The 22,131-nt window shown below is 38.7% G+C and overlaps 1 protein-coding gene across 1 annotated transcript in view; it reads left to right on the top strand.

Annotated features, from left to right (window-relative positions):
• GRIN3A (glutamate ionotropic receptor NMDA type subunit 3A) overlaps window positions 1-22,131 on the top strand; it is a 204,687-nt gene that overhangs the window by 62,684 nt on the left and 119,872 nt on the right. The window contains exon 3 of the mRNA XM_019966663.2: window positions 16,162-17,209. Coding sequence (XP_019822222.1) covers window positions 16,162-17,209 — 1,048 coding nt within the window. The remainder of the gene's footprint in view (window positions 1-16,161; window positions 17,210-22,131) is intronic.

The following is a 22,131-nucleotide window of genomic DNA, read 5'->3' as shown; positions in this document are numbered from 1 at the left end:
AGAAATTTAGTACAGTTGGGACATCCATTGCCTATGAAAAGAATCTGACATGATTCTGGAAAAGTTGTTACATTGATAGCATGCCACACAGGACTTTTATGCTAAGGAGTTTGCATTTTGTATGCATACTGGATGTCACTTGAAAGCCAGAACATTAGCCATGACATATTTATAAAATCATCATCTTGTAACAAATTAACCAAATAAAGTATTATAGCATAAAAGCCTTACAAGTAATTTTTTGAAAACCATAAAGATATAAAAATCGCTTTTATTTCTCAAAATTGGTTTTAGCTTTGCCCACATTTACTCCCTTATCTCATTCTAAACACCAGTCTCACGAAAATGAAGAGGAGTCAAAGGACTTGCCTGCTGTTCCTAGAATTAGGATTTGCCCATGCTTATCTGAAGGCCCTGGGTGGTAATGAATCTAGCTTCCCAGAGAAAGAACCCCTTGAGTCACTCATAACCTGGTCAAAGGGAATTAGCCTTCCTTTAATAATTCCAAGAGCCTAGACATGGATTGATACCTTGTTCCCCTTGGCATAAGAAGTCCCTGACTCTTTTTTTTTTTTTTTAGGGTTAGGCTGGAAATAGTGTTTTGGTTTTTTTTAATTTTTTATTCCTTTATTTCTCATGTGTTCCCCATCCTGAACCCTCCTCCCTCCTCCCTCCCCATACCATCCCTCTGGGTCGTCCCAGTGCACCAGCCCCAAGCATCCAGCATCGTGCATTGAACCTGGACTGGCATCTCGTTTCATACATGACATTTCACATGTTTCAATGCCATTCTCCCAAATCTTCCCACCCTCTCCCTCTCCCACAGAGTCCATAAGCCTGTTCTATACATCAGTGTCTCTTTTGCTGTCTCGTATACAGGGTTATCGTTACCATCTTTCTAAATTCCATATATATGCGTTAGTGTACTGTATTGGTGTTTTTCTTTCTGGCTTACTTCACTCTGTATAATAGGCTCCAGTTTCATCCCCCTCATTAGAACTGATTCAAATGTATTCTTTTTAATGGCTGAGTAATACTCCATTGTGTATATGTACCACTGCTTTCTTATCCATTCATCTGCTGATGGACAGGTTGCTTCCATGTCCTGGCTATTATAAACAGTGCTGCGATGAACATTGGGGTACACGTGTCTCTTTCCCTTCTGGTTTCCTCAGTGTGTATGCCCAGCAGTGGGATTGCTGGATCATAAGGCAGTTCTATTTCCAGTTTTTTAAGGAATCTCCACACTGTTCTCCATAGTGGCTGTACTAGTTTGCATTCCCACCAACAGTGTAAGAGGGTTCCCTTTTCTCCACACCCTCTCCAGCATTTATTATTTGTAGACTTTTGGATCGCAGCCATTCTGACTGGTGTGAAATGGTATCTCATAGTGGTTTTGATTTGCATTTCTCTGATAATGAGTGACGTTGAGCATCTTTTCATGTGTTTGTTAGCCATCTGTATGTCTTCTTTGGAGAAATGTCTATTTAGATCTTTGGCCCATTTTTTGATTGGGTCATTTATTTTTCTGGAGTTGAGTTGTAGGAGTTGCTTGTATATTTTTGACTCTTTAGTTAATTAATTGTCCTGAGAGCTATTCTACCTTCTCAGCAGGCTATGGAATCTTATCTTTCTTCTTTGAACAGCTTCTGCAGTTCAGTTCTGTATCAAGTGATTAATTCATTTGTTCATCCTCAAGCATATGTTGAAGCTTACTAATATTACGCTAGAACCTTGGTTAATGCTGGAGACACAAAGAATAGAAAATAGGGGCCCTGCTTCCAGGAAGCTTACGACCCCCTTCTTTTGTTCTTTGCCAAGAGACAATGTGCTCCTCCACTTATCCATGTTTTTTATCCATTTTCTTTGACCTAACTGTTTGGTTGTTGTTATTGTTGTTTAGTAACTAAGTCATGTCCAACTCTTATGCAACTCTGTGGACTACAGCCTGCCAGGCTCCTCTGTCCATGGGATTTCCCAGACAAGAATACTGGAATGGGTTGCCATTTCCTTCTCCAGGGGATCTTCCTGACCCAGGGATTGAACCCATATCTCTTGATTGGCGTCACTGACCGCATGGATATAAGTTTGAGCAAACTCTAGGAGACAGTGAAGGACAGGGAAGGCTGGCATGCTGCTGTCTATGCGGTTGCAAAGAGTTGGACATGACTTCACAACTGAACAATTCTTTACCACCAGGGGGTTCTTTACCACAGAGCCACCAGGGAAGCCAGCTATTTGGTTATCATTCCTCACTGAGCCCACACTCATTCGACTAGTGATTATCTTCTGATATTACCTGGCATTGTTATGCCCTCCTCAGTTGTCCTTTAAAAATGGTTCTGTGTGCTAAAGAGACTCTTTCCCCTCCCAGGCTATGCTCATCTTTATTCTTATATGGTCAAGCAATACCAAGATTCACTGGCCTTTCACTAATTGTAAATGTTGATTTATTTATTGATTCTGCATGTATTAATCAGATTGTATTATGTGTTAGGTATTACAAGGCACTAGGAAGCTTCAGAAAAGAAGACTAAAACAAAATTCCCAATCAAAAGTCCCAAGGTATAAATTGATGATGGTCCCCATCTCATTACTGGATACTAGAAGGGTTCCATAAAACCTTGAGGTGGCATGATATAATTCTAATTTAGGGTATTCCTATTCACCTTTATAATAGTTTACTGGCATTATGACCCTGGCAAAACTATTTAATCTCTGGAAATTTTGACTTCCTTAATTATAAGGAATTCCTACATTGAAAAGTTAAGTGGTATGCCTAAGGTCATTCAGTTAGTACTTTATAGGGGAAGATTTAAACTGTCTAGATCTAAGTTCCAGGCTCTTTCATAATTAATATTAACTTTCCTTAATTATGATCCCATTACCTTATAATTCATATTCTTTCAGACAAAAGCTATATAAATCAGGAGGTGTGGTTACCCCTGTATAAATGTTCTTGTCCTGAGGACCTCTACAGACTCAAACTAGCTAGCCTGTGTGTTTGAACATGTACTCAAAAGAAATGCAGTTGCACTGAACCTGGAAGCCAGGGGCTGGATGATGTTAACACTGGTTCCTTGGGTCCCCAAGGAGAACCCATTGCTGTGGGGTGATCTGCTGTGTCCAGCTGTTACTCCCAAGTTGACTTCCTCTGCAAGACTAACAGGGAGTCAATACTTCTAGAAAACATGTGCTTTGGTGAATCCTGAGGACCAACAGTTAAGGTCTGTGTTTCCAGATGTTTCCAGTAGGAACGCCTGTCACTGAACTAATTTGGCTAAAGCCATTGAATTTGCCCCTCCCTCTCTGTCACTTAAGTCATGGCAAGAGCTGAGTCAAAATTTTCTCTAAGTCACGAGGGCCTCAAATATAAGGTACAGTGAAAGATGTGTGTTTCCTCAAGACCCTGTTTTGAAGAATACAACTTAAATTTGCTTAATCTAGCTTCCCACAGGTTTTAAGCTGGAAATTTCCCAAATTAGGAGAGCTTCCAAGCTTTCATTTGCCTGACTGGAAATTGTGATCATATTCTTTGTTGACTTTTTACTTTGTATGTATCTACTATAAAATTTGGGAAAATGTCAAAAAAAAAAAAAAATAGAGAGAGGGCAGTATTGCAGGGCTTCCCAGATATCTCAGTGGTAAAGAATCCGCCTGCCATTGCAGAAAATGCAGGAGAAACAGGTTCGATCCCTGGGTCAGAAAGATCCTCTGGAGTAGGAAATGGCAACCCACTCCAGCATTCTTGCCTGGAAAATTCGATGGACAGAGGAGCCTGGCAGGCTATAGTCCATGAGGTCACAAAGAGTTGGACACAAAAGCAACGGAGCACACTTGCATTGCAGGTGTTCTCTGAATTCCAGATCTTTACCAGGGCAACTTCAAACTCTAGTTCCTGTGACCTTTCAGATGGATTCTCGACCAATAAATACTATGTAGTGTCACATTGCCAGGGCTATGCTAAGGGGAGGGATATCAGCACATGGCCTGGCGCCAGAGCCAGATCTAGAGCCCTGGAAGGAATTAAGATGGGATATTACTCAAAGCAATGAGGAGCCGTCTAAGGGTTGGGCACAGGCCATAATTATGGAGAAGAGTCAAGGTTTATATCAAAAAATGAAGGGAAAGGAAAACAGCCTAAGAGTATGGAACAGATCTATCTTCCATGTAGGAGAAAAACAGGAAAAAAAAGTACCGGTTGCCAGTTGTGCCACATGAAAGCAGGAAAACAGAGAACTCTGTCTATGTGTCTAATTTTTTTGATGTAGTGATACCATCACATCACACACACGTAGCCCAAGAGGTGTATTAAAACATGACTCAAGCATAGATTAGCATCTTTCTCCTCTTGGGAAAAAAGTCACGACGGACAAGGGCTCTACTTCTCCTCTAAGGTTTCGCTTATTGGAAAACCAGACCCCAGTGGTTTATGTATGTACTTCTGTGTATGTAGATTTAGTATGTTATTAAATTGCTGTTTTCATTAGCTGATGGAAATCTATTTTAAAAGATGAGTTTTGTAAGCTGTTTTAAATAAGAATGTAATCAATGATTATAGTATGTGGGGCCCTCTGCTTTAAAGATTGAAATTTAGTAATTTCCAATTCCTATTAAATTCCTTATTATCAGAGAGCTTTGTCATAGAATTTATTTCTATTTTTGATACTCTCCATTGTTCGGGGGGAAATGTATTGGAATTTCAATGTTCTGAATAATCTATAAGCTACAAATATAAATACTTCCTGGCTGATTGAGCCCCATTCTTCTGGCAAAGTGAAGAAGTGCTCTTGAAGAGACACATGTCTGACTTGAGCAGAAGACATGTGTTTAATTGCATTTGCCCCACAAACATCACTGAGCACTTACTCTGGCCAGGCAATGTGTTATGGCCAAGATCCAAAGATGACTCAGTGTAATAGACTGTTAGATGAACACTGAAGTCTCTTTCAGCTGGACAGCCTGCAGTGTTATGAAGCAGAGCAGTGGGAAAGGGAGGATTTCTCCATTTCCCACAGCAACTGTATGGAAGAGACTGCTCTCAGAAAGTGGAGAATGTCAAAATCCATGCCTTCAAGGATCTTACAGTCTAAAACCTCAAAGATGGAGTTAATCAGCTGCTAAATATTTATACATTAGGATATCAAGGAGGATTTCAGGGGACAGTTAAGGAGTTATTTTATAAGTAGCTCAGAAAAATCATCTACATTTAATGTTTAATGCCCCACATATAGAGAATAAAAGCAAAGCGATATGCTGTGACAGAATTGGACCAAGAGTAAGCTCCATGGCTAAGATGGCAAATTCATGTTATTGTAACATAGAGGCAGAGACAGATAGCACAGGGGTCTCATTCAGTGAAAGAGGCCACAAAGTAAAAGCCGAACTTAGTAGCTGGCCATACAAATTGACAAAGATTCTCAAGGGCGATTAAAAATAAGGAAGAGATGGTTAAAGTGATGTTGAAAAATAAAGGGAAGTAAATAGATAGGTTTCAGAGGTGGAAGGGAGCCTAGCATGGAAACAACAATAAAAACAGTTAAATTAACTAGGGGTGGTCAAGAGCTAATTTAAGATATGATCTCTTTCCTAACAGGATGGAATATTGATATTTCCTTCATACAAAGTCCACCAAAAGGAGAGAGAGGTGAAGAAGATAAAGAGAGGGGAAGACAAAGTTCAGAAAAATAAAGTAGAGAATGAACATTAAAGGATAAGGAGAGAACCATAGATAAACCCACATACTGGAAACTATAAGAATACTGGGGGAAAGGGAAATAATCTAGAAGCTGCAGAAGAGAGGCACAATGAGAGTAATTTAGGGAGTAAAAGGCATTATGAAAAAGTCTAAGAATTAAGAAAAACTACACACATGGATTAAAGTACAAACATAGACTATGTGTAGCTAATAATTCATACAACATGAGGTCTACGGAGGTTGTAAAAACAATCAGTTTTTTAAAAGACATAAGACTATCCAAAGAGCATATACTTCAGGGGCTCTTCAATGATAAAAAGCAGGGGGAAAACTATATTAATTGTGAACCAGTGACAAGTGCAAAAGTGTAGAATTTAGGATGATTTTTGATTGGAAGGTTCATGAGTGTAGATAAGAATAACATGAAGAAAAGATGGGATTTCTGAACATCAATGGATTTCTTCCCAACTCTTCTCCACTTCTTCCAGAAAAAGAAGAAAGGGAAACTTTAAAAATATTCCTTTGTCTCATTCTAAAAGAGCTTTATTGAATTGTTCTGCTATGCTCAATAGATCTGGAACTAAATTTAAAATAATCAAGAAATACATATTTAGATTCAGTGCATAAGAGCAAGTAAACCTGATAAGAATTAGATGGTGCTGATGCAAAGGGAGCTAGGGAGAATGTCACTAGCAATAACATAGCCAAATATTTCTAATCAGGCAAAGCAAAATATCAAAATTATGTTCTTACAGGCTAAAAAATTTGATAGAGTTTTATGGAGGACAAACAAATCTCTCATTCCTCTGGGAGAAAATATTAAACATGATGAGATGATCATGGGAAAGGAAATTTAGCTCATTTTTCAAGATATAAGAAAATAAGAGGCTACAGAGATTTTAATGATACAAAGAAAGTTCCCAAAGGGAAAAATAAATTTTAAGGCTTTACAGAGCAAAACAGATATTCCTAGATACAGACATGATTAGTGGAAGGCAACTATAGTGGGGGGATAAACAAAGATAAGAGGACAATTTTAAAGGAAATGAAAAACAAATGAGACACATGCAAAGAGACAAGCTGATGTGTGAAAAAAAGATCAAAGTAGGAATAAACATATGACTTATATTCAACTGGGCATGGAAGAAGACACATAAGGATGATGATACATTCAGGCAACATGAAGATGTTTTCATATGTCTTCAAAATGAAGGCTGGAAACAGCAGGATATTTGATAGAACTAGTTCAAGGCAAGAAAAGTTACACATTTATAATGAATATAAAAACAAAAGATTAAGGAAATTTTCAGTTCAGTTCAGTCGCTTAGTCATATGAGTCCAACTCTTTGTGACCCCATTGACTGAAGCACACGAGGCTTCCCTGTCCATCACCACTCCTGGAGTTTACTCAAATGCATGTCAGTTGAGTCGGTGATGCCATCCAACCGTCTCATCCTCTGTCGTCCCCTTCTCCTCTTGCTTTCAATCTTTCCCAGCATCAGGGCCTTTTCAAATGAGTCAGTTCTTCACATCAGGTGGCCAAGGAAACTTTATATGCCGAATAAGATAGAAGAAAAATCAGGGGCAACAGGTCCTAAAATCTTTAAGAACAACAATAATGGCAACATTATTTGTAGTGGGAGATTTTTATTTATCTTTAGTAAGTTTTAGACCAAGTTTTTAAAAAATAAAAATAATACATGAATGTTTAGTTAATCCAATAAATTGATAAATACTGCAGTTAATAGTCTATTATTAAAGAATATATGAACATAAATATTTCCTCATCCAAAAAACTAGAAAAAAGAGAGGTGGGAGGAGATTTAGAAAGAAGGAATTAACAAAACAAAAACTCAAGCTAATTGAGGATAAATCTTAAGATTAGTATAAATGATGTTCTATGCAGTTCTGTAGCAACAAATTCCTAGGAAAACGTCATTTGCCAAAATGAAGCCAGAGAAATGGAAAGTTTAATAAAAGAGATTGAAAAAATGATTGAAAAATCGCAGTTTTTTAGAAAGTGCCAGATCCAGATAGTTTCACAACTTACTCTTGCAAACTCAAGTGGGAAAACAAAACACTAAACATTTTTAGTTGAAATTGATCTAATACATTTCTTATGAAAGTTATTTGCTTTCTGCATTTTTTAAGAGTACCTCTGGTCTCATTTTGAAAGTAATACAATAAAACTTCTCTCAAATGAATTATAAGGGGGAGAATATAATGAGTTCTATAATTTACTTTTTAAATGAGTTAAAGCAATCAAGAGAGAACTTCCACAAACTCTCTTGTCCTCATCCACCCACCTACTTGCCTCAGAGCTCTGTATCTTCTCTGCGTTCTCTCATGTCCATGCTCCTTTCTTGTCACAGCAAAGAGCATCACCCCCTCTTGCACCTTAGAGTACAATCCTTTTTGCCCCCCAAGGGAACTGTCCCAGGAATTCTCTCTCTTCTATCCTACATCAACAATTTTTCTATTTTTTTAATTAACTTTATTTATTTATTCATTTTTGGCTGTGCTGGGTCTTCACCGCTGTGCGAACTCAGTAGCCGTGGCTCCTGGGCTCTAGAGCACATGCTCAACTGTTGTAGCCTAGGGGTTTAGTTGCTCTGTGGCATGTGGGCTCTTCCTAGATCAGGAATCAGACTCTTTACCAATCTTTTGTCAAAGATTCTTTACCACTGAGCCACCAGGGAAGCCCCAATTTTTCTATTTTTACTAGATCATTGTCATCAGCTTAAAATCCTGCACAGACATATATATATACATATATATATATATATATATATATAATATTTATGCATGTATGCTTGCTAGGTTGCTTCAGTCATGTCTCACTTTGCGACCCTCTGGACTGTAGCCCACCAAGCTCCTCTGTCCCTGGGATTCTCCAGGCAAGAATACTGGAGTGGGTTGCCATGCCCTCCTCCAAGGGATCTTCCCAACCTAGTGATCAAACATGCTTCCCCTGTGGCTTCGGCATTGCAGGCAGATTCTTTACCACTGAGCCACAGGGGAAGCTCATAATATTTAGGTGTTTGCTTAATTTTTCCTCTCCACCATTATTCCATTTTTCTCCTCTTTATAGCATAACTCTCTAAAGACTTATCTCCAGTTTTCTCTTTTCCATTTTCCCTTGAAGCAGTAGGCTCTAACACTCCACTGAAATTACTCTCATGAAGTCACTGGTGACCTACATGTTTCTAAAGCCAATGGTCAGCTCTCAGTCCTCACTGCATTTGAGCTGTTAGAAGCATTTGACACAGATGATCAGTGTCCCCTGATTAAAATATCTTTTTTACTTGACTTCTAGAACACAACACAGCCTGCTTTACATCTCTGGTTACTTCTTGGTTTCCTTTGCTAGTTCTTTCTCACCTGCACCACCTCCAAAAGCCTTGGACGTATTCCTTGGGCTTCTCATCTACAATTACCGTTGTGATCTCAAATAGTATATATGGAGTTTTGGCTCCCACACTGTATATCCAGTTCAGACCTCCTTCCTAAACTCCAGAATTCTCCACCTACTATTTAACAACTCCATTTGGGTATCAGTAAATTATCTCAAACTTAACATTAGCAACTGAATTCCTGGTGGTTCTCACCCACTTCACAACCCGATTCTTCTACAGTTTTCTTTACTACAATTAATGGCAACTCTATCATTCCAGTTTCTCAGGGCAAAAGCCTTGGTGTCATTCTTAGGCTTCCTTTTCCTAGCAACTATGTCTGAGCCTTCAGCAAATCCTGTCAGTTGTAGCTTCACAATTTATCAAGATCCAACTAATTTTTCTCACCTCTACTGCTACTACCTCAGCTTAAACCATCATCAACTTTTGTCTGATATTTGAAACAGCTCCCTAACTGCTCTTTCTGCTTCTGCCTTTGTCTCTCAGTAGTCCATTCTCAACACAACACTGTGACAAGCCTGTTGAAACGTAGGTCATATCATATCACTTCTCTGCTCAAAACCCACCAATGGCTTTCCATCTCACATAGAAAAGAAACAAGGTCCTTACAGTGACCTTCAAAATCCTATTTTACCCACCCCGCACTCCCCATAAGTTTCCTCTGACCTCATCTTTAGCTCCCCTGTTACTCAGTCCCTTAGCTCTTCCTCAAACATACCAGACACAGTCCCTCTCAAGGACATTGGACTCCTAGCTCCCTATATAGGAATGTTCTTTACCCAGAGAGCCTCTTGGTCAGCTCCTTCCCTTTCTTCAGCCCTTTACACAAATATCACCTTCTCCTGGCTTCCCTAACCTAAAATTCCACACTACCACCACCAGCCCTGACACATCTTACATCTTTACTCTGCTCTATTGTTTTGCTTCTGCACTTAGCACTAATATCCCATTCATATTCCCCATTTATAATATTTATTCTGTCCCCTCAATAGAATAGAAGCTACATAGATCTTTATTCCTTTGTTCACTACTATATCTCTTAGAACCTAGAGCAGTACCTGGCAAAATGAGTATTGTTGAGTGAATAAATGATTGATTTGCTGATGTGTTATTTTGATCTTTGTTATCTTTGTTTATTTGTTTTCATAAGAAAATCATTTAATTAGTAAGTTTTGTATGCAAATGTGGCTTCTAAAAGATCTTAAATACATTAAACACTGATCTTGCTTATATTTGTGAACTGTCTCAAAAACATTTTTTACATACTTTGAAGAGTTCAGATTTTATCTCAGCTCCTACTCAAATAAACACATGTTCTTAACTAATGACATAGTTGGGAACTTTTACTGAAGTAACAAGTTACCTCCATGCAGATTAACCAATGAGCTTTATTCTTTCAAGCAGAATGATACCTTGAGAGATCTGCTGATAAATATATATATATATGTATACTGATGCTGATAAATATATATATATACATATATATATATACATATATACCTGAAATGCTTTGTTAAACACTCACTACACACCAGATTCTCACTCATGGAGTGAGATCAAGACTCTTATCATACCATGGCAAAGATATTGTATTAATCTTCTAAGTGGTCTCCTGATCACTATCTCTTCCTTCCTGTGTATACATTGTGCCCACTTCCTGAGGAGAATCATCAATGCAGACTTATGATTATATCATTGCTCTACTTCTATACCTTCATGGCTCCCCTTTTCCTGTTAAATAAAATCCAGTCTCATAAAATGGACATGCGAAATATCTAGAGTCAAGTTTTATACATCCTTAGTATAGTTTGTGAATTAAATGCAACCCTGTACATTTGACCCTCTTAAAATCACTACTTTTCTTTTGGAAACTATGCTATCTCCTGATTATGCCATTTTTTCCACTTCTGTTATTACTTAGCCCTTGTCACCTTAAGCCCCTTGTGAAACAAGCAGAGAGAGAGGAAGAGAGGGAGAGAGGAAGAGAGGAAGCCAGGGGAGGAAAGGAGAAGCATTAACCCTCACATCCGAAACTGTTCTCAGACTGCTTCTCCTTCCAAACTGTTTGCCACTTAGCTAGCAAGAAAACAAGATCTTTCTAAAATCAAATCTGATGATCCTGTCCCTCCGCAGAAAAATTCTCTCAATGGCTATTATATTCATCATGATCTTAGTCCTTTTGTACTTCATTTCCCACTCTCATCTCCAGCCTTATTTCTCACCACTCATCATCAGGCAGCTTGCTCTCTCTGTCTCTGGCTTTTGCACACACATCTCCCTGGGCTGACAGCATCAGTCCCTAGCTTCTCTTCCTGCTTAACTATAATTCCTTCTTCAAGATTCAGCTCTCTAAGATTTCTTTCATCTTATCTCATATTTGCCTTTGAAATCTCTCATTATTACTTCAGTTAAATTGATAACTAAGTATTGTCTCACAATGACCTATCATCCTATTTAGTTAAATATTCAAACTTTTTAACATTTTTGACAACTTTCCCAAATCAAATTCTAAATAAAATCTCCTTACACATGAAAAAATACATACAATGTTAAAATCATATGATTGTTCCAATGATTGCTCCTATTTTTCTTTTAAAATATCATTTAACATGCATTTACATTTGACATTTCAAGAAAAGGAGAGCCTGGAGCAGAAGGACAAATCATTGTTAATGTGCTCTTCAGCTTAGTGACGATGAGTTAGAAAGTATATCCTTTCTATACTTACATCTTTGCTTGTCCCTCTCCAAATGTTACTATTTGGTTATGTGGCTTTTCAAGGTAAAGTACTTGTTTTAATAAGTTTGGTTTCCTATATGCTATGGAATTGCACTGAACTCCAAAGTAGTGATTATTGGTGAGAATTATATAGCAAATGGCAGAACTGTCCTGAGTCAATATTGTTGATTAGACAAAGTCTGTCTTCAGTGTATTTAGTGTGCATATGAGATTCCTAGGGCTTCCCTGGTGGCTTGGTGGTAGAAGAATCTGCCTGCAATGTGGAAGACTCAGGTTCAGTCCCTGGGTTGGGAAGATCCCCTGGAGAAGGCAATGGCAACCCACTCCAGTATTCTTGCCTGGAGAATCCCATGGACAGAAGAGCCTGGTGGGCTACAGTCCATGGGGGTTGCAAAGAGTTAGACACGACTGAGCAACTTAACACTTCACTTCACGTGAGATTCCTAGCTTCATGGACTTCTGCCTCAGGAAGTACAATTTCTTACAATCCCCCGCCCCCACACACAAAAAAAGACTCAGCTCTCATACCTCCTCCTCCGAGAAGCCTTTCTTGTCACCCCTATAGTGGAATTTGCAGGTGCCCTTGCTTTCTGTTCCAGTCAGTTCAGTCACTCAGTCATGTCCAACTCTTTGAGACCCTATGGACTGCAGCACATGAAGCTTCCCTGTCCATCACCAACTCCCAGAGCTTACTCAAACTCATGTCCATAGAGTCAGTGATGCAATCCAACCACCTCATCCCCTGTCTTCCCCTTCTCCTCCTGCCTTCAGTCTTTCCCAGCATCAGGGTCTTTTCCAGTAAGTCAGTTCTTCGTATCAGGTGGCCAAAGTATTGGAGTTTCTGCTTCAGTCTGAAACTTCAGTCTGAAGCTTTAGTTCTGGCTTCAGTCCCTCCAATGAACACCCAGGACTGATCTCCTTTAGGATGGACTGGTTGGATCTCCTTGCAGTCCAAGGGACTCTCAAGAGTCTTCAAATGCCCCCCAATTCTTCCTCCATCAGGGTGCTCATTACACTGGTATAGAATTGCCTGTTTGCTTTTCTCTCTCCCCATCATGAGACTTTGAGTTCCTTAAGAATAATAAGTGTGTCTTTCATTTTTACAACTCATACTAAGAACAGTACCTGGTATATATTTGTATCAGTTTACCTTGCCCATAAAGTTGTTATTCCTGATTTTCCTTTTTCTTGTTCATCCAAGAAGAGTCCAGGCCAAGATAAAAAGGAACATGTTAGAAATAAGTTTATGCAAAAGCAAGATTTCAACATTGTAATCTTTTAAGTAATATATGAGTATTCAAACTTTGCTACACATTGTCATTCCATTATAAAGAATATATGGTGAAGGTTATAATAACTAAAACTATTAAGGAGATTATTTTAATTTTTCTGTAAATCTGAAAATAAAATTGAAATAATCCATCATAAATGGGGATTCTCTGAGACCCAATTTCTTGGTGCCAATTCCATAGTGAAACAAACACTGGAATTTTCCAGTCTGGGGAATGGAAGACATTTAGATCCTGATTGATAGGTCTTTCAGGGACAGATGAATGCCTCAGAGACAATTGAGCACTGTTCTTTAGTCATGGCCATGTTGAATGTTATTTAACATCGACAATGAGGAATAAATTTTACTGTAATGATGGAGTTAATCTCTGACAGATTCCTGAAACCCTCTTTTCTGAGATAATTTAAGTATATATTTACTCAGTGGTAGCCCTTGGTACAGAGAAGGCAATGGCACCCCACTCCAGTACTCTTGCCTGGAAAATCCCATGGACAAAGGAGCCTGGTGGGCTGCAGTCCATGAGGTTGCTAAGAGTCAGACATGACTGAGTGACTTCACCTTCACTTTTCACTTTCATGCATTGGAGAAGGAAATGGCAACCCACTCCAGTGTTCTTGCCTAGAGGATCCCAGGGACGGGGGAGCCTGGTGGGCTGCCATCTCTGGGGTCACACAGAGTCGGACACGACTGAAGCGACAGCAGCAGCGGCAGCAGCCCTTGGGAGGTCCATCCAATTAAAAGTCTATAATCATTAAGCCCCATATATTCTTAAAATAATGAAGTTTCTTTTTCTACAACTTTGCTTTTCTGATCACTAAATTGACCAAGTAAAATTAACCTATTTACTAATAACTATTTTATTCCCTAGGCTATAACCATGTGTGTGTGTGTGTGTGTGTGTAAACAAATCTAATAGTAGATTGCTCATCAGAAACACAATTATAGTCATTCTTCTGTTCTACTACCTAGGTAATTATTGATTGATTAATCTGTATATTTTAATGATTTGGTTCTCTACTTCCCTAAAGAAGCAGAAAACTATTTTAAAATCTAAGATAATGGAGACTTTTACTTGTTGCAAAATAGAAGTCTTTTTAAGTGGTAGAGTCCCACAAGGGAGTGCTAATGTGAATAATTACTATTATACACAATCTACCAAAATGAGCAGTTATATTGCATTTAGTGATGGAAGGATCTTCAAATGTGATTTACATTTATATCTTTAATGAAAATTAGTACATTCTTCACACTTTCTGATTTCTCTGTTTCTTCTGTGGCAGTGTAACTTCCTACTACTGGTATTTGCATTTGTAAATTACAAAGTAATTTGTGGTGATCAATGGATTAATGTATATTGCTAAGGACCTAGACTTGTATCATCCAACTCTTCACAAAAATCTTCTATGTTACAGTCCACGTTTCAATTTACTTTCTTTTAATTTGAAATGTGTCTTGAGTACCCTCTATGAATTTATCATAATGCAATACTTTGGGTCTCCAACTGCAAAACTTCTACTCAAAGACTAGGAAAAGTGACTGGGGATGGCCTTGATTGAAAAAATTTTAAAGACATTAAATAATAGTTACCATATCTGGAACATTTGTTCTATGTCTAAAGGTATAGTATATACTTCACATGAACTATTTCTAACCCTTACAGTGGAAGTAATTTACAAATAAAAATGTAATTATTTCCCCTATTTTGCTGATGACAAAACTGAAGCTTAGAGTTCAGTAAATCCGTGTCCAAGGACAATGCTAGAAGGTGGGTGGACCAATATTCTAACACAGGTGTGTCTGATGTCAAACTATGGCCTTTCATTCTGACACTAGGCCATAATTAAGAGTACAGAGATGCCACAGCCTGTATGTTACCTCTTTTGTCTCTTCTTCCAAAACTCAAGAAAGACAGAGACTTTGACCAAGCATTTTCCTGCCTTTTCCATAGCAGAACATGTACTGATGGTGCCTTGGTTCACAGGGTTAGGAATCAGTATATCATTCAGCTGGTAATTTTCCTTTCTTTGACTCCTGGCAGAAGCTCTCTCTAGAGCCAGAGCCAACTGTTTTTCTCTAATGACTTAGAGGGAGGTTAGCCTGAGGCTGTCGTGGGAACTGCAAGTCTATTTATCATCTTTTTCTTTGTTCCATGGATGGTATCCAACATGCAGCTTTGACTGGCCTCATGGGAACAAATATGTTGATTATTTCCACTCTAAAAGGAGAAACACCAATAATAAGATTTGGCTATTTTCTAGAATTATGAATATAATGTTGCTGCTGCTAAGTCACTTCAGTCGTATCTGACTCTTTGCAACCCCATAGAAGGCAGCCCACCAGGCTCCCCCATCCCTGGGATTCCCCAGGCAAGAACACTGGAGTGGGTTTTCATTTCCTTCTCTAATGCATGAAAGTGAAAAGTGAAAGGGAAGTCGCTCAATCATGTCCGACTCTGAGCAACCCCATGGATGGCAGCCTACCAGGCTCCTCCATCCATAGGATTTTCCAGGCAAGAGTACTGGAGTGGGATGCCATTGCCTTCTCCAGAATATAATTATAAGCAATTATTAAAGTATATGCATACTTATTAAAACTTATTCCTTGCACCAAAGATATTTATTGAGCTGATTTATTTGCAGTTGAATGTGGTGAACAGTAGAAATGAGATATATTAAAGATGCTGAGAACTTCCATAGCTTGGAAACTTGTGAGACTATATAATTAACCATTTATAACAAATTAATTAACACACCCCTTAACTAGGAATAGAAATTTGGAGTAAGACCATAAGTCAAACACCCAGTCCAGGTGTTAGAACATGAGGATGAGATTTCATTTGCTCAATGAAATAGGACTCTTCTTCTAGAAAGATTCCAGCTTATTAATTCCTAGAGTAATTATAGGCAATGCCTTTTTTTAAAATAGGTCTTTTTATTAAGAGAGAAGCAAAGATGGGCAGTACTTCCTGGCTTTGCCCTTGCCCCTCTTCCTTACTTTCTACCTTTACTCCTCTTTGCCAGGTTTCTAGCCAACACCACTTTCAGAGGCCTCAGTGGTTCCATCAAAGTGAAAGGTTCCACTATCATCAGCTCAGAAAACAACTTTTTCATCTGGAATCTGCAAAATGATCCCATGGGAAAGCCAATGTGGACACGCTTGGGCAGCTGGCAGAGGGGGAAGATTGTCATGGACTATGGAATATGGCCAGAGCAAGCCCAGAGGCACAAAACCCACTTTCAGCACCCGAGTAAGCTAAACTTGCGAGTGGTTACGCTGATAGAGCATCCATTTGTCTTCACAAGGGAGGTCGATGATGAAGGCTTGTGCCCTGCTGGCCAACTCTGTCTAGACCCCATGACTAATGATTCTGCCATGTTGGACAGCCTTTTTAGCAGCCTCCATAGCAGTAATGATACAGTGCCCATAAAATTGAAGAAGTGCTGCTATGGATATTGCATTGATCTACTGGAAAAACTAGCAGAAGACATGAACTTTGACTTTGATCTCTATATTGTTGGGGATGGCAAATATGGAGCCTGGAAAAATGGGCACTGGACTGGGCTGGTGGGTGATCTCCTGAGTGGGTCAGCCCACTTGGCGGTCACTTCCTTCAGCATCAATACTGCACGAAGCCAGGTGATAGATTTCACCAGCCCTTTCTTCTCCACCAGCTTGGGCATCTTAGTGAGGACACGAGACACAGCAGCTCCCATCGGAGCCTTCATGTGGCCACTCCACTGGACAATGTGGCTGGGGATTTTTGTGGCTCTGCACATCACTGCCATTTTCCTCACTCTCTATGAATGGAAAAGCCCCTTTGGCATGACTCCCAAGGGGCGGAATAGAAGTAAAGTTTTCTCCTTCTCTTCAGCCTTGAATGTCTGTTATGCTCTCTTGTTTGGTAGAACAGCAGCTATCAAACCCCCAAAATGCTGGACTGGAAGGTTTCTGATGAACCTTTGGGCCATTTTCTGTATGTTTTGCCTTTCAACATACACAGCGAATTTGGCTGCCGTCATGGTAGGTGAGAAGATCTATGAAGAGCTTTCTGGAATACATGACCCTAAGGTAATACTTCTTTTTACTCTAAATTTCCTTATTGTCCATTTTAACTCTGTTATGCTGTAGTAGTTTATATGCTTTCATCTAACACAGAATATTTTCTGAACCATCTGTGGAAATTAGTCCAAAAAGTCTGTTGCCTAATTGCACTAAATATTTCATTGCTTTATTAAATGAAACAAAAAGAGTGAAGGATGTTTTTAGGAGATTTTGTTCCAAGGAAAGTCTAATAGAAACGTCTATTAGTGTAGTTTTTTCCTTATGTTAGTTAGCCATCTGGCAGAATGGCTATCAGGGAATAGTCTTACAAAGTATTTTCATCCAAAGTAAAACTTCAAAAACTGATTAATTACTTCTCTTGGGAATTAATGGAAATAAATAATAAAGTCCAAATTTAAATAGTAAAGAATCCTTTTTCACCATGAAAAATTGTAAAATGGAAAGAACTAACATTTTATCATAAGCACCCAAAGTCAGAAAACTAGAAAACTCAATGCGTATAGCCAAGGAGTACTAAGCTAACTAAGCTGGCAAGATTAACTAGGAAGAGAGTGTCCTTTTGGGTAAGAAAGGCTGATCACCTTAGGGTTGGAGGAGGATGTCAACAGTCACATTACAATGTCCAAGAATATTCAAGAAAATCGTCTCTATTCTAGGCTACCTTTCATATTCTAGACATCTGACCCTATGAAGAAAGGAGGTGGGTAGGGTTCAGGTAAGCAGGTAAAGCGGTGGTGATACTTGAGTAAATAGCCATGTCTGTTTGGTGACAAGACCTCTTTTAGTGACTACAAGTATGGCAAACTTGGCCAACCTAGTGGAGTGGAGAGGAGGGGCTTGTCAGGGCTCAAAACAATAAGAAAAGGAGTCAAGGGAATACTACAGTCCGAGTGGGGAACAGAATGCAGATCCAGAGCAGACATGTATTCCAATCTATAGAACCCACCTACGAGAGACTGGAGAAAGCTGCAATTTAGTGAACATACCCAGGATACACCGTGTTAAAGCATCTTGAGCTAAGCTGAGCATTTCAGACTATGAAACACCATCATGACTTTTCACATCAAATATCATAATATTGAACCCTTTATCATATATTTTTATCAAACATTTAAAATTAATTGCACAGAGAATGAACAAATAGGACATTTACTATTTTTGTTAAATGATAAGGTGGTCCAGAGAGCTAGTGTCAGTTTTAGAGAATTCTCATAAATAGTTTGGATTAGGATATATGGTCTGTTCTGCAAACAAATGAATGTGAGAAATTTGACCCATATACTGAAAACCTGCTTAATACATGTGAACCTCATGAAAAGGTTCAGCAAACAATGGATCATTGACTGGCCAATGAATTACATTTGCTTCTTAATGTGCAGTCAGGACTTTAGGTTGTCATCTGGAATTTAGTGAACACAAATAAGTTCTATAGTATAAATATATGTGTTACCTTAAAGAGAGATTTGGTGGTGCTTCAGCATTCATATTATACTGGTATTAGCAGCCTCTGTTTATTCTTTGCCCCAAGAGGTCTGTGGATCTCCCAAAAGTTTGCCATCTTAATAGAGGCTTACTCAATTTTTTTTTTTTTTTTGGCAGTAATCTTGCAATGTGATTCTTAAATTACAAATTCAACTTGGAAACTCTTCGATCCAATCTAGTATAAGAGACAATATATGTGCTGGTTGTTGTGAAGATTCTGGACCATTATCATATGTAAAAATGTGAACATAATACTGACTAGAGTTTTATTAATCAGAAACAAAGATTATCAAAATTTTCATGGATGTTATGCATGAGAAACCTGAAGCAATTATCATTTTAAGGATTAAAAGGAAAAGCATAACAATAAACCATACACAGCAGTAAAACAAGTTTTTTTTAAAGCAAAAATGAGCAATCATTCCATTCCCAATAAAAGGGTCACATTTTTATAAACCTAACCCAGCCCTCCAGACAAAGTGAGAGGAAATCAGTTCATTTTAATCACTCAGTCATGTCCAACTGTTTGAGACTCCATAGAGTGTAGCACACCAGGCTTCCCTGTCCATCACCAACTCCCAGAGCCTGTTCAAACTCATGTCCGTCAAGTCGGTGATGCCATCCAACCATCTCATCCTCCTTTTTAATATGTTGTCTAGGTTTAATATGCTGTGAGAGGAAATGGACCATGTCAACTTTGTGTTACATTTACTAAGGTCTTAATGAAGTGGACAAACCTAAATCTAAAACATTTTCAATTTTAGATAATAAATGAATTTTCACTAAGGTACCCAAAAATGTATGTCTCTTTCCTAATGTTGTTTAAAGTCTCTCACTTCTTTTCCATATAAAAACACCTAGATAATTTGATTAAGAAATACCCAACATCTGAACTTTTGGTGAATAAAGTTGGTGACAGAATTGTTCAATTTTCATCCAAATGTGTGGTATTATGCAGACTACATAATGACCTCATCTTCCCAATGACAGGCATAATCAAAACAATTTCCATACCTTTCAGTCACTCAGCATTCATTCTTAAATATATTCCACTCACTCACATGAGCTCTTTTCTCTCCTAACAGTGCTCAATTCCTTGAATGATTTTATCTTTTTTCTTTTTTACACTAAATGATGTGGAAAATGCAGAAGTAGAAAAGTAGAAAAGATTTTAAAAAAAGATAAAAACACAAGGAAAAACAACTTAGAAAGTTTTAAGTGTTGGTAGGATTGAAAATTGGTACAGCCACTATTGAAAACAGTCAGAAGGTCCTCAAAAAACTAAAAGTTGAACTACAAAAGAAAAAGGTATAAGCATGCCAAAGTGTGTTTCATGCCAAACAAATGAAACACATCAAATTTCAAAGAAATGGTAATTGCCTTCAATGGAAGGCTTAATTAATAAGATCATAGCATCTGGTCCCATCATTTCATGGCAAATAGATGGGGAAACAGTGGAAGCAGTAACAGACTTTATTTTGGAAGGCTCCAAAATTACTGCAGATGGTGATTGCAGCCATGAAATTAAAAGACACTTGCTCCTTGGAAGGAAAGTTATGACCTACCTAGACAGCATATTAAAAAGCAGAGACATTACTTTGCCTACAAAGGTCCATCTAGTCAGAGCTATGGTTTTTCCAGTAGTCATGCATGGATGTGAGAGTTGGACCATAAAGAAAGTTGAGAGCCAAAGAATTGATGCTTTTGAACTGTGGTGTTGGAGAAGACTCTTGAGAGCCCTTGGACTGCAAGGAGATCCAACCAGTCCATCCTAAAGGAAATCAGTCCTGAATATTCATTGGAAGGACTGATGCTGAAGCTGAAACTGCAATGCTTTGGCCACCCAATGAGAAGAATTGACTCACTTGAAAAGACCCTGATGCTGGGAAAGATTGAAGGTGGGAGGAGCAGGGGACGACAGAGGATGAGATGGTTGGATGACATCAACTCAATGGACATGAGTTTGAGTAAACTCCAGGAGTTGGTGATGGACAGGGAGGCCTAGTGTGCAGCAGTCCATGGGGTCACAAAGAGTTGGACACGACTGAGCGACTGAACTGATTAATTAATAAGATAAACTGTGTTCTTATTCTTGAAGAAGACTTGGAATTTGAATATCTGCATCAAAGAAGAAAGAACGGACTTTCCAAGAAAAAGAACAGAACAAACTACTTGGAGGTAGAACATACAAGGCACAGTCAGGATATCTTGAAGAATTCACTTTAGCCACAGCATGAAAGGAAGGAGAAGATCTACGTCTGAAAAGTAACTTTGGTTGAGATATCAGAGGATCTTTGACATTGGGCTAGAGATCCATTGACATTTTTGAACAGTAGAATAGCACAGAGAAGCAGAATCCATTTAGAATGGTTGTTTCAGCAGCAGCAATTAAACACAATTAGAAGAGAAAGACAGTGTTGGAGCTGGAGAAAGAGTTGGAGTTATAGATATTGTCACTGATAGAAAGAAGAGTCCAGAAACATTATGGTGACCAGATCAGTTATTGTTGTTGTTTAGTTGCTAAGTCATGTCTGACTCTTTTGCGACCCCATGGATGTAGCCCACCAGGCTCCTCTGTCCATGGGATTTTCCAGGCAAGAATACTGAAGTAGGTTGCCATTTCCTTCTCCAGGGGATCTTTCTAACTCAGGGATCAAACCCGTGCCTCCTGCATTGGCAGGCACAGTCTTTACAACTGAGCCACCTGGAAGCCCAACTGGATCAGTAGTTATCTGTTCAGTTATCCATTCAGGACTTGGCAATTAACTGGATGTGAGAGTCAACAGAGAGTCACACATGCATAGTTGCAGGTCTGAGTGTATAAAATGTTGGCACCATTCAGGGAAGCAGAAAAGGCAGTTTATGAACTGGAAATTATGCTGATAAGTTCAGTTTCATACTTTGCATTTTAAAATCTGTGTTGAGCATCCAGGTGAAATCCAGCAGGCCCTGGGAAATATGAAGCCAGATTTCAGGAGTGACATTGACACTGGTGGGAATCTGGGGCAGAGAGGTGACGCTGTGTTTTAAAGCACTGTGGGGAGTATGAGATCCCCAAGGGAGAAGGCAGTAGGGAGAAAAATTGCTGTTCGAGGAGAAGTAGCAGGCATAAAGTCGGCATATGGTTTTGTGGAGAGATAAGGTGGAAGTTGAGGAGATAAAAGTACCTTGAAGCAAAATCATGCAGGCTCTTGAATGCCTCTTGGTAGACTGAATTTTAACTTCTTGAGATGAAGATTGATATTATCCCACCTACTAAGGTGGTTATAGAGAGGACAAAGATCAGTGTCCAGTCCAAACCATGAAAATTAGCATGTATGTGTGTATTTTAATGTTTGATGAAACTGGGTTTATGTGGTTTGCTTTTTTCTAATATTTTTCAAACTTCCATTTTCATAGCATTTAGTTCTGAGGAGTGAAAATGTATCATGTACATGGAAGCCACA

Source organism: Bos indicus, chromosome 8 (genome assembly GCF_029378745.1).
Source record: "Bos indicus isolate NIAB-ARS_2022 breed Sahiwal x Tharparkar chromosome 8, NIAB-ARS_B.indTharparkar_mat_pri_1.0, whole genome shotgun sequence".
In the NCBI taxonomy this organism is placed as follows: domain Eukaryota; kingdom Metazoa; phylum Chordata; class Mammalia; order Artiodactyla; family Bovidae; genus Bos; species Bos indicus.
This window is presented reverse-complemented; position numbering and strand designations above follow the sequence as displayed.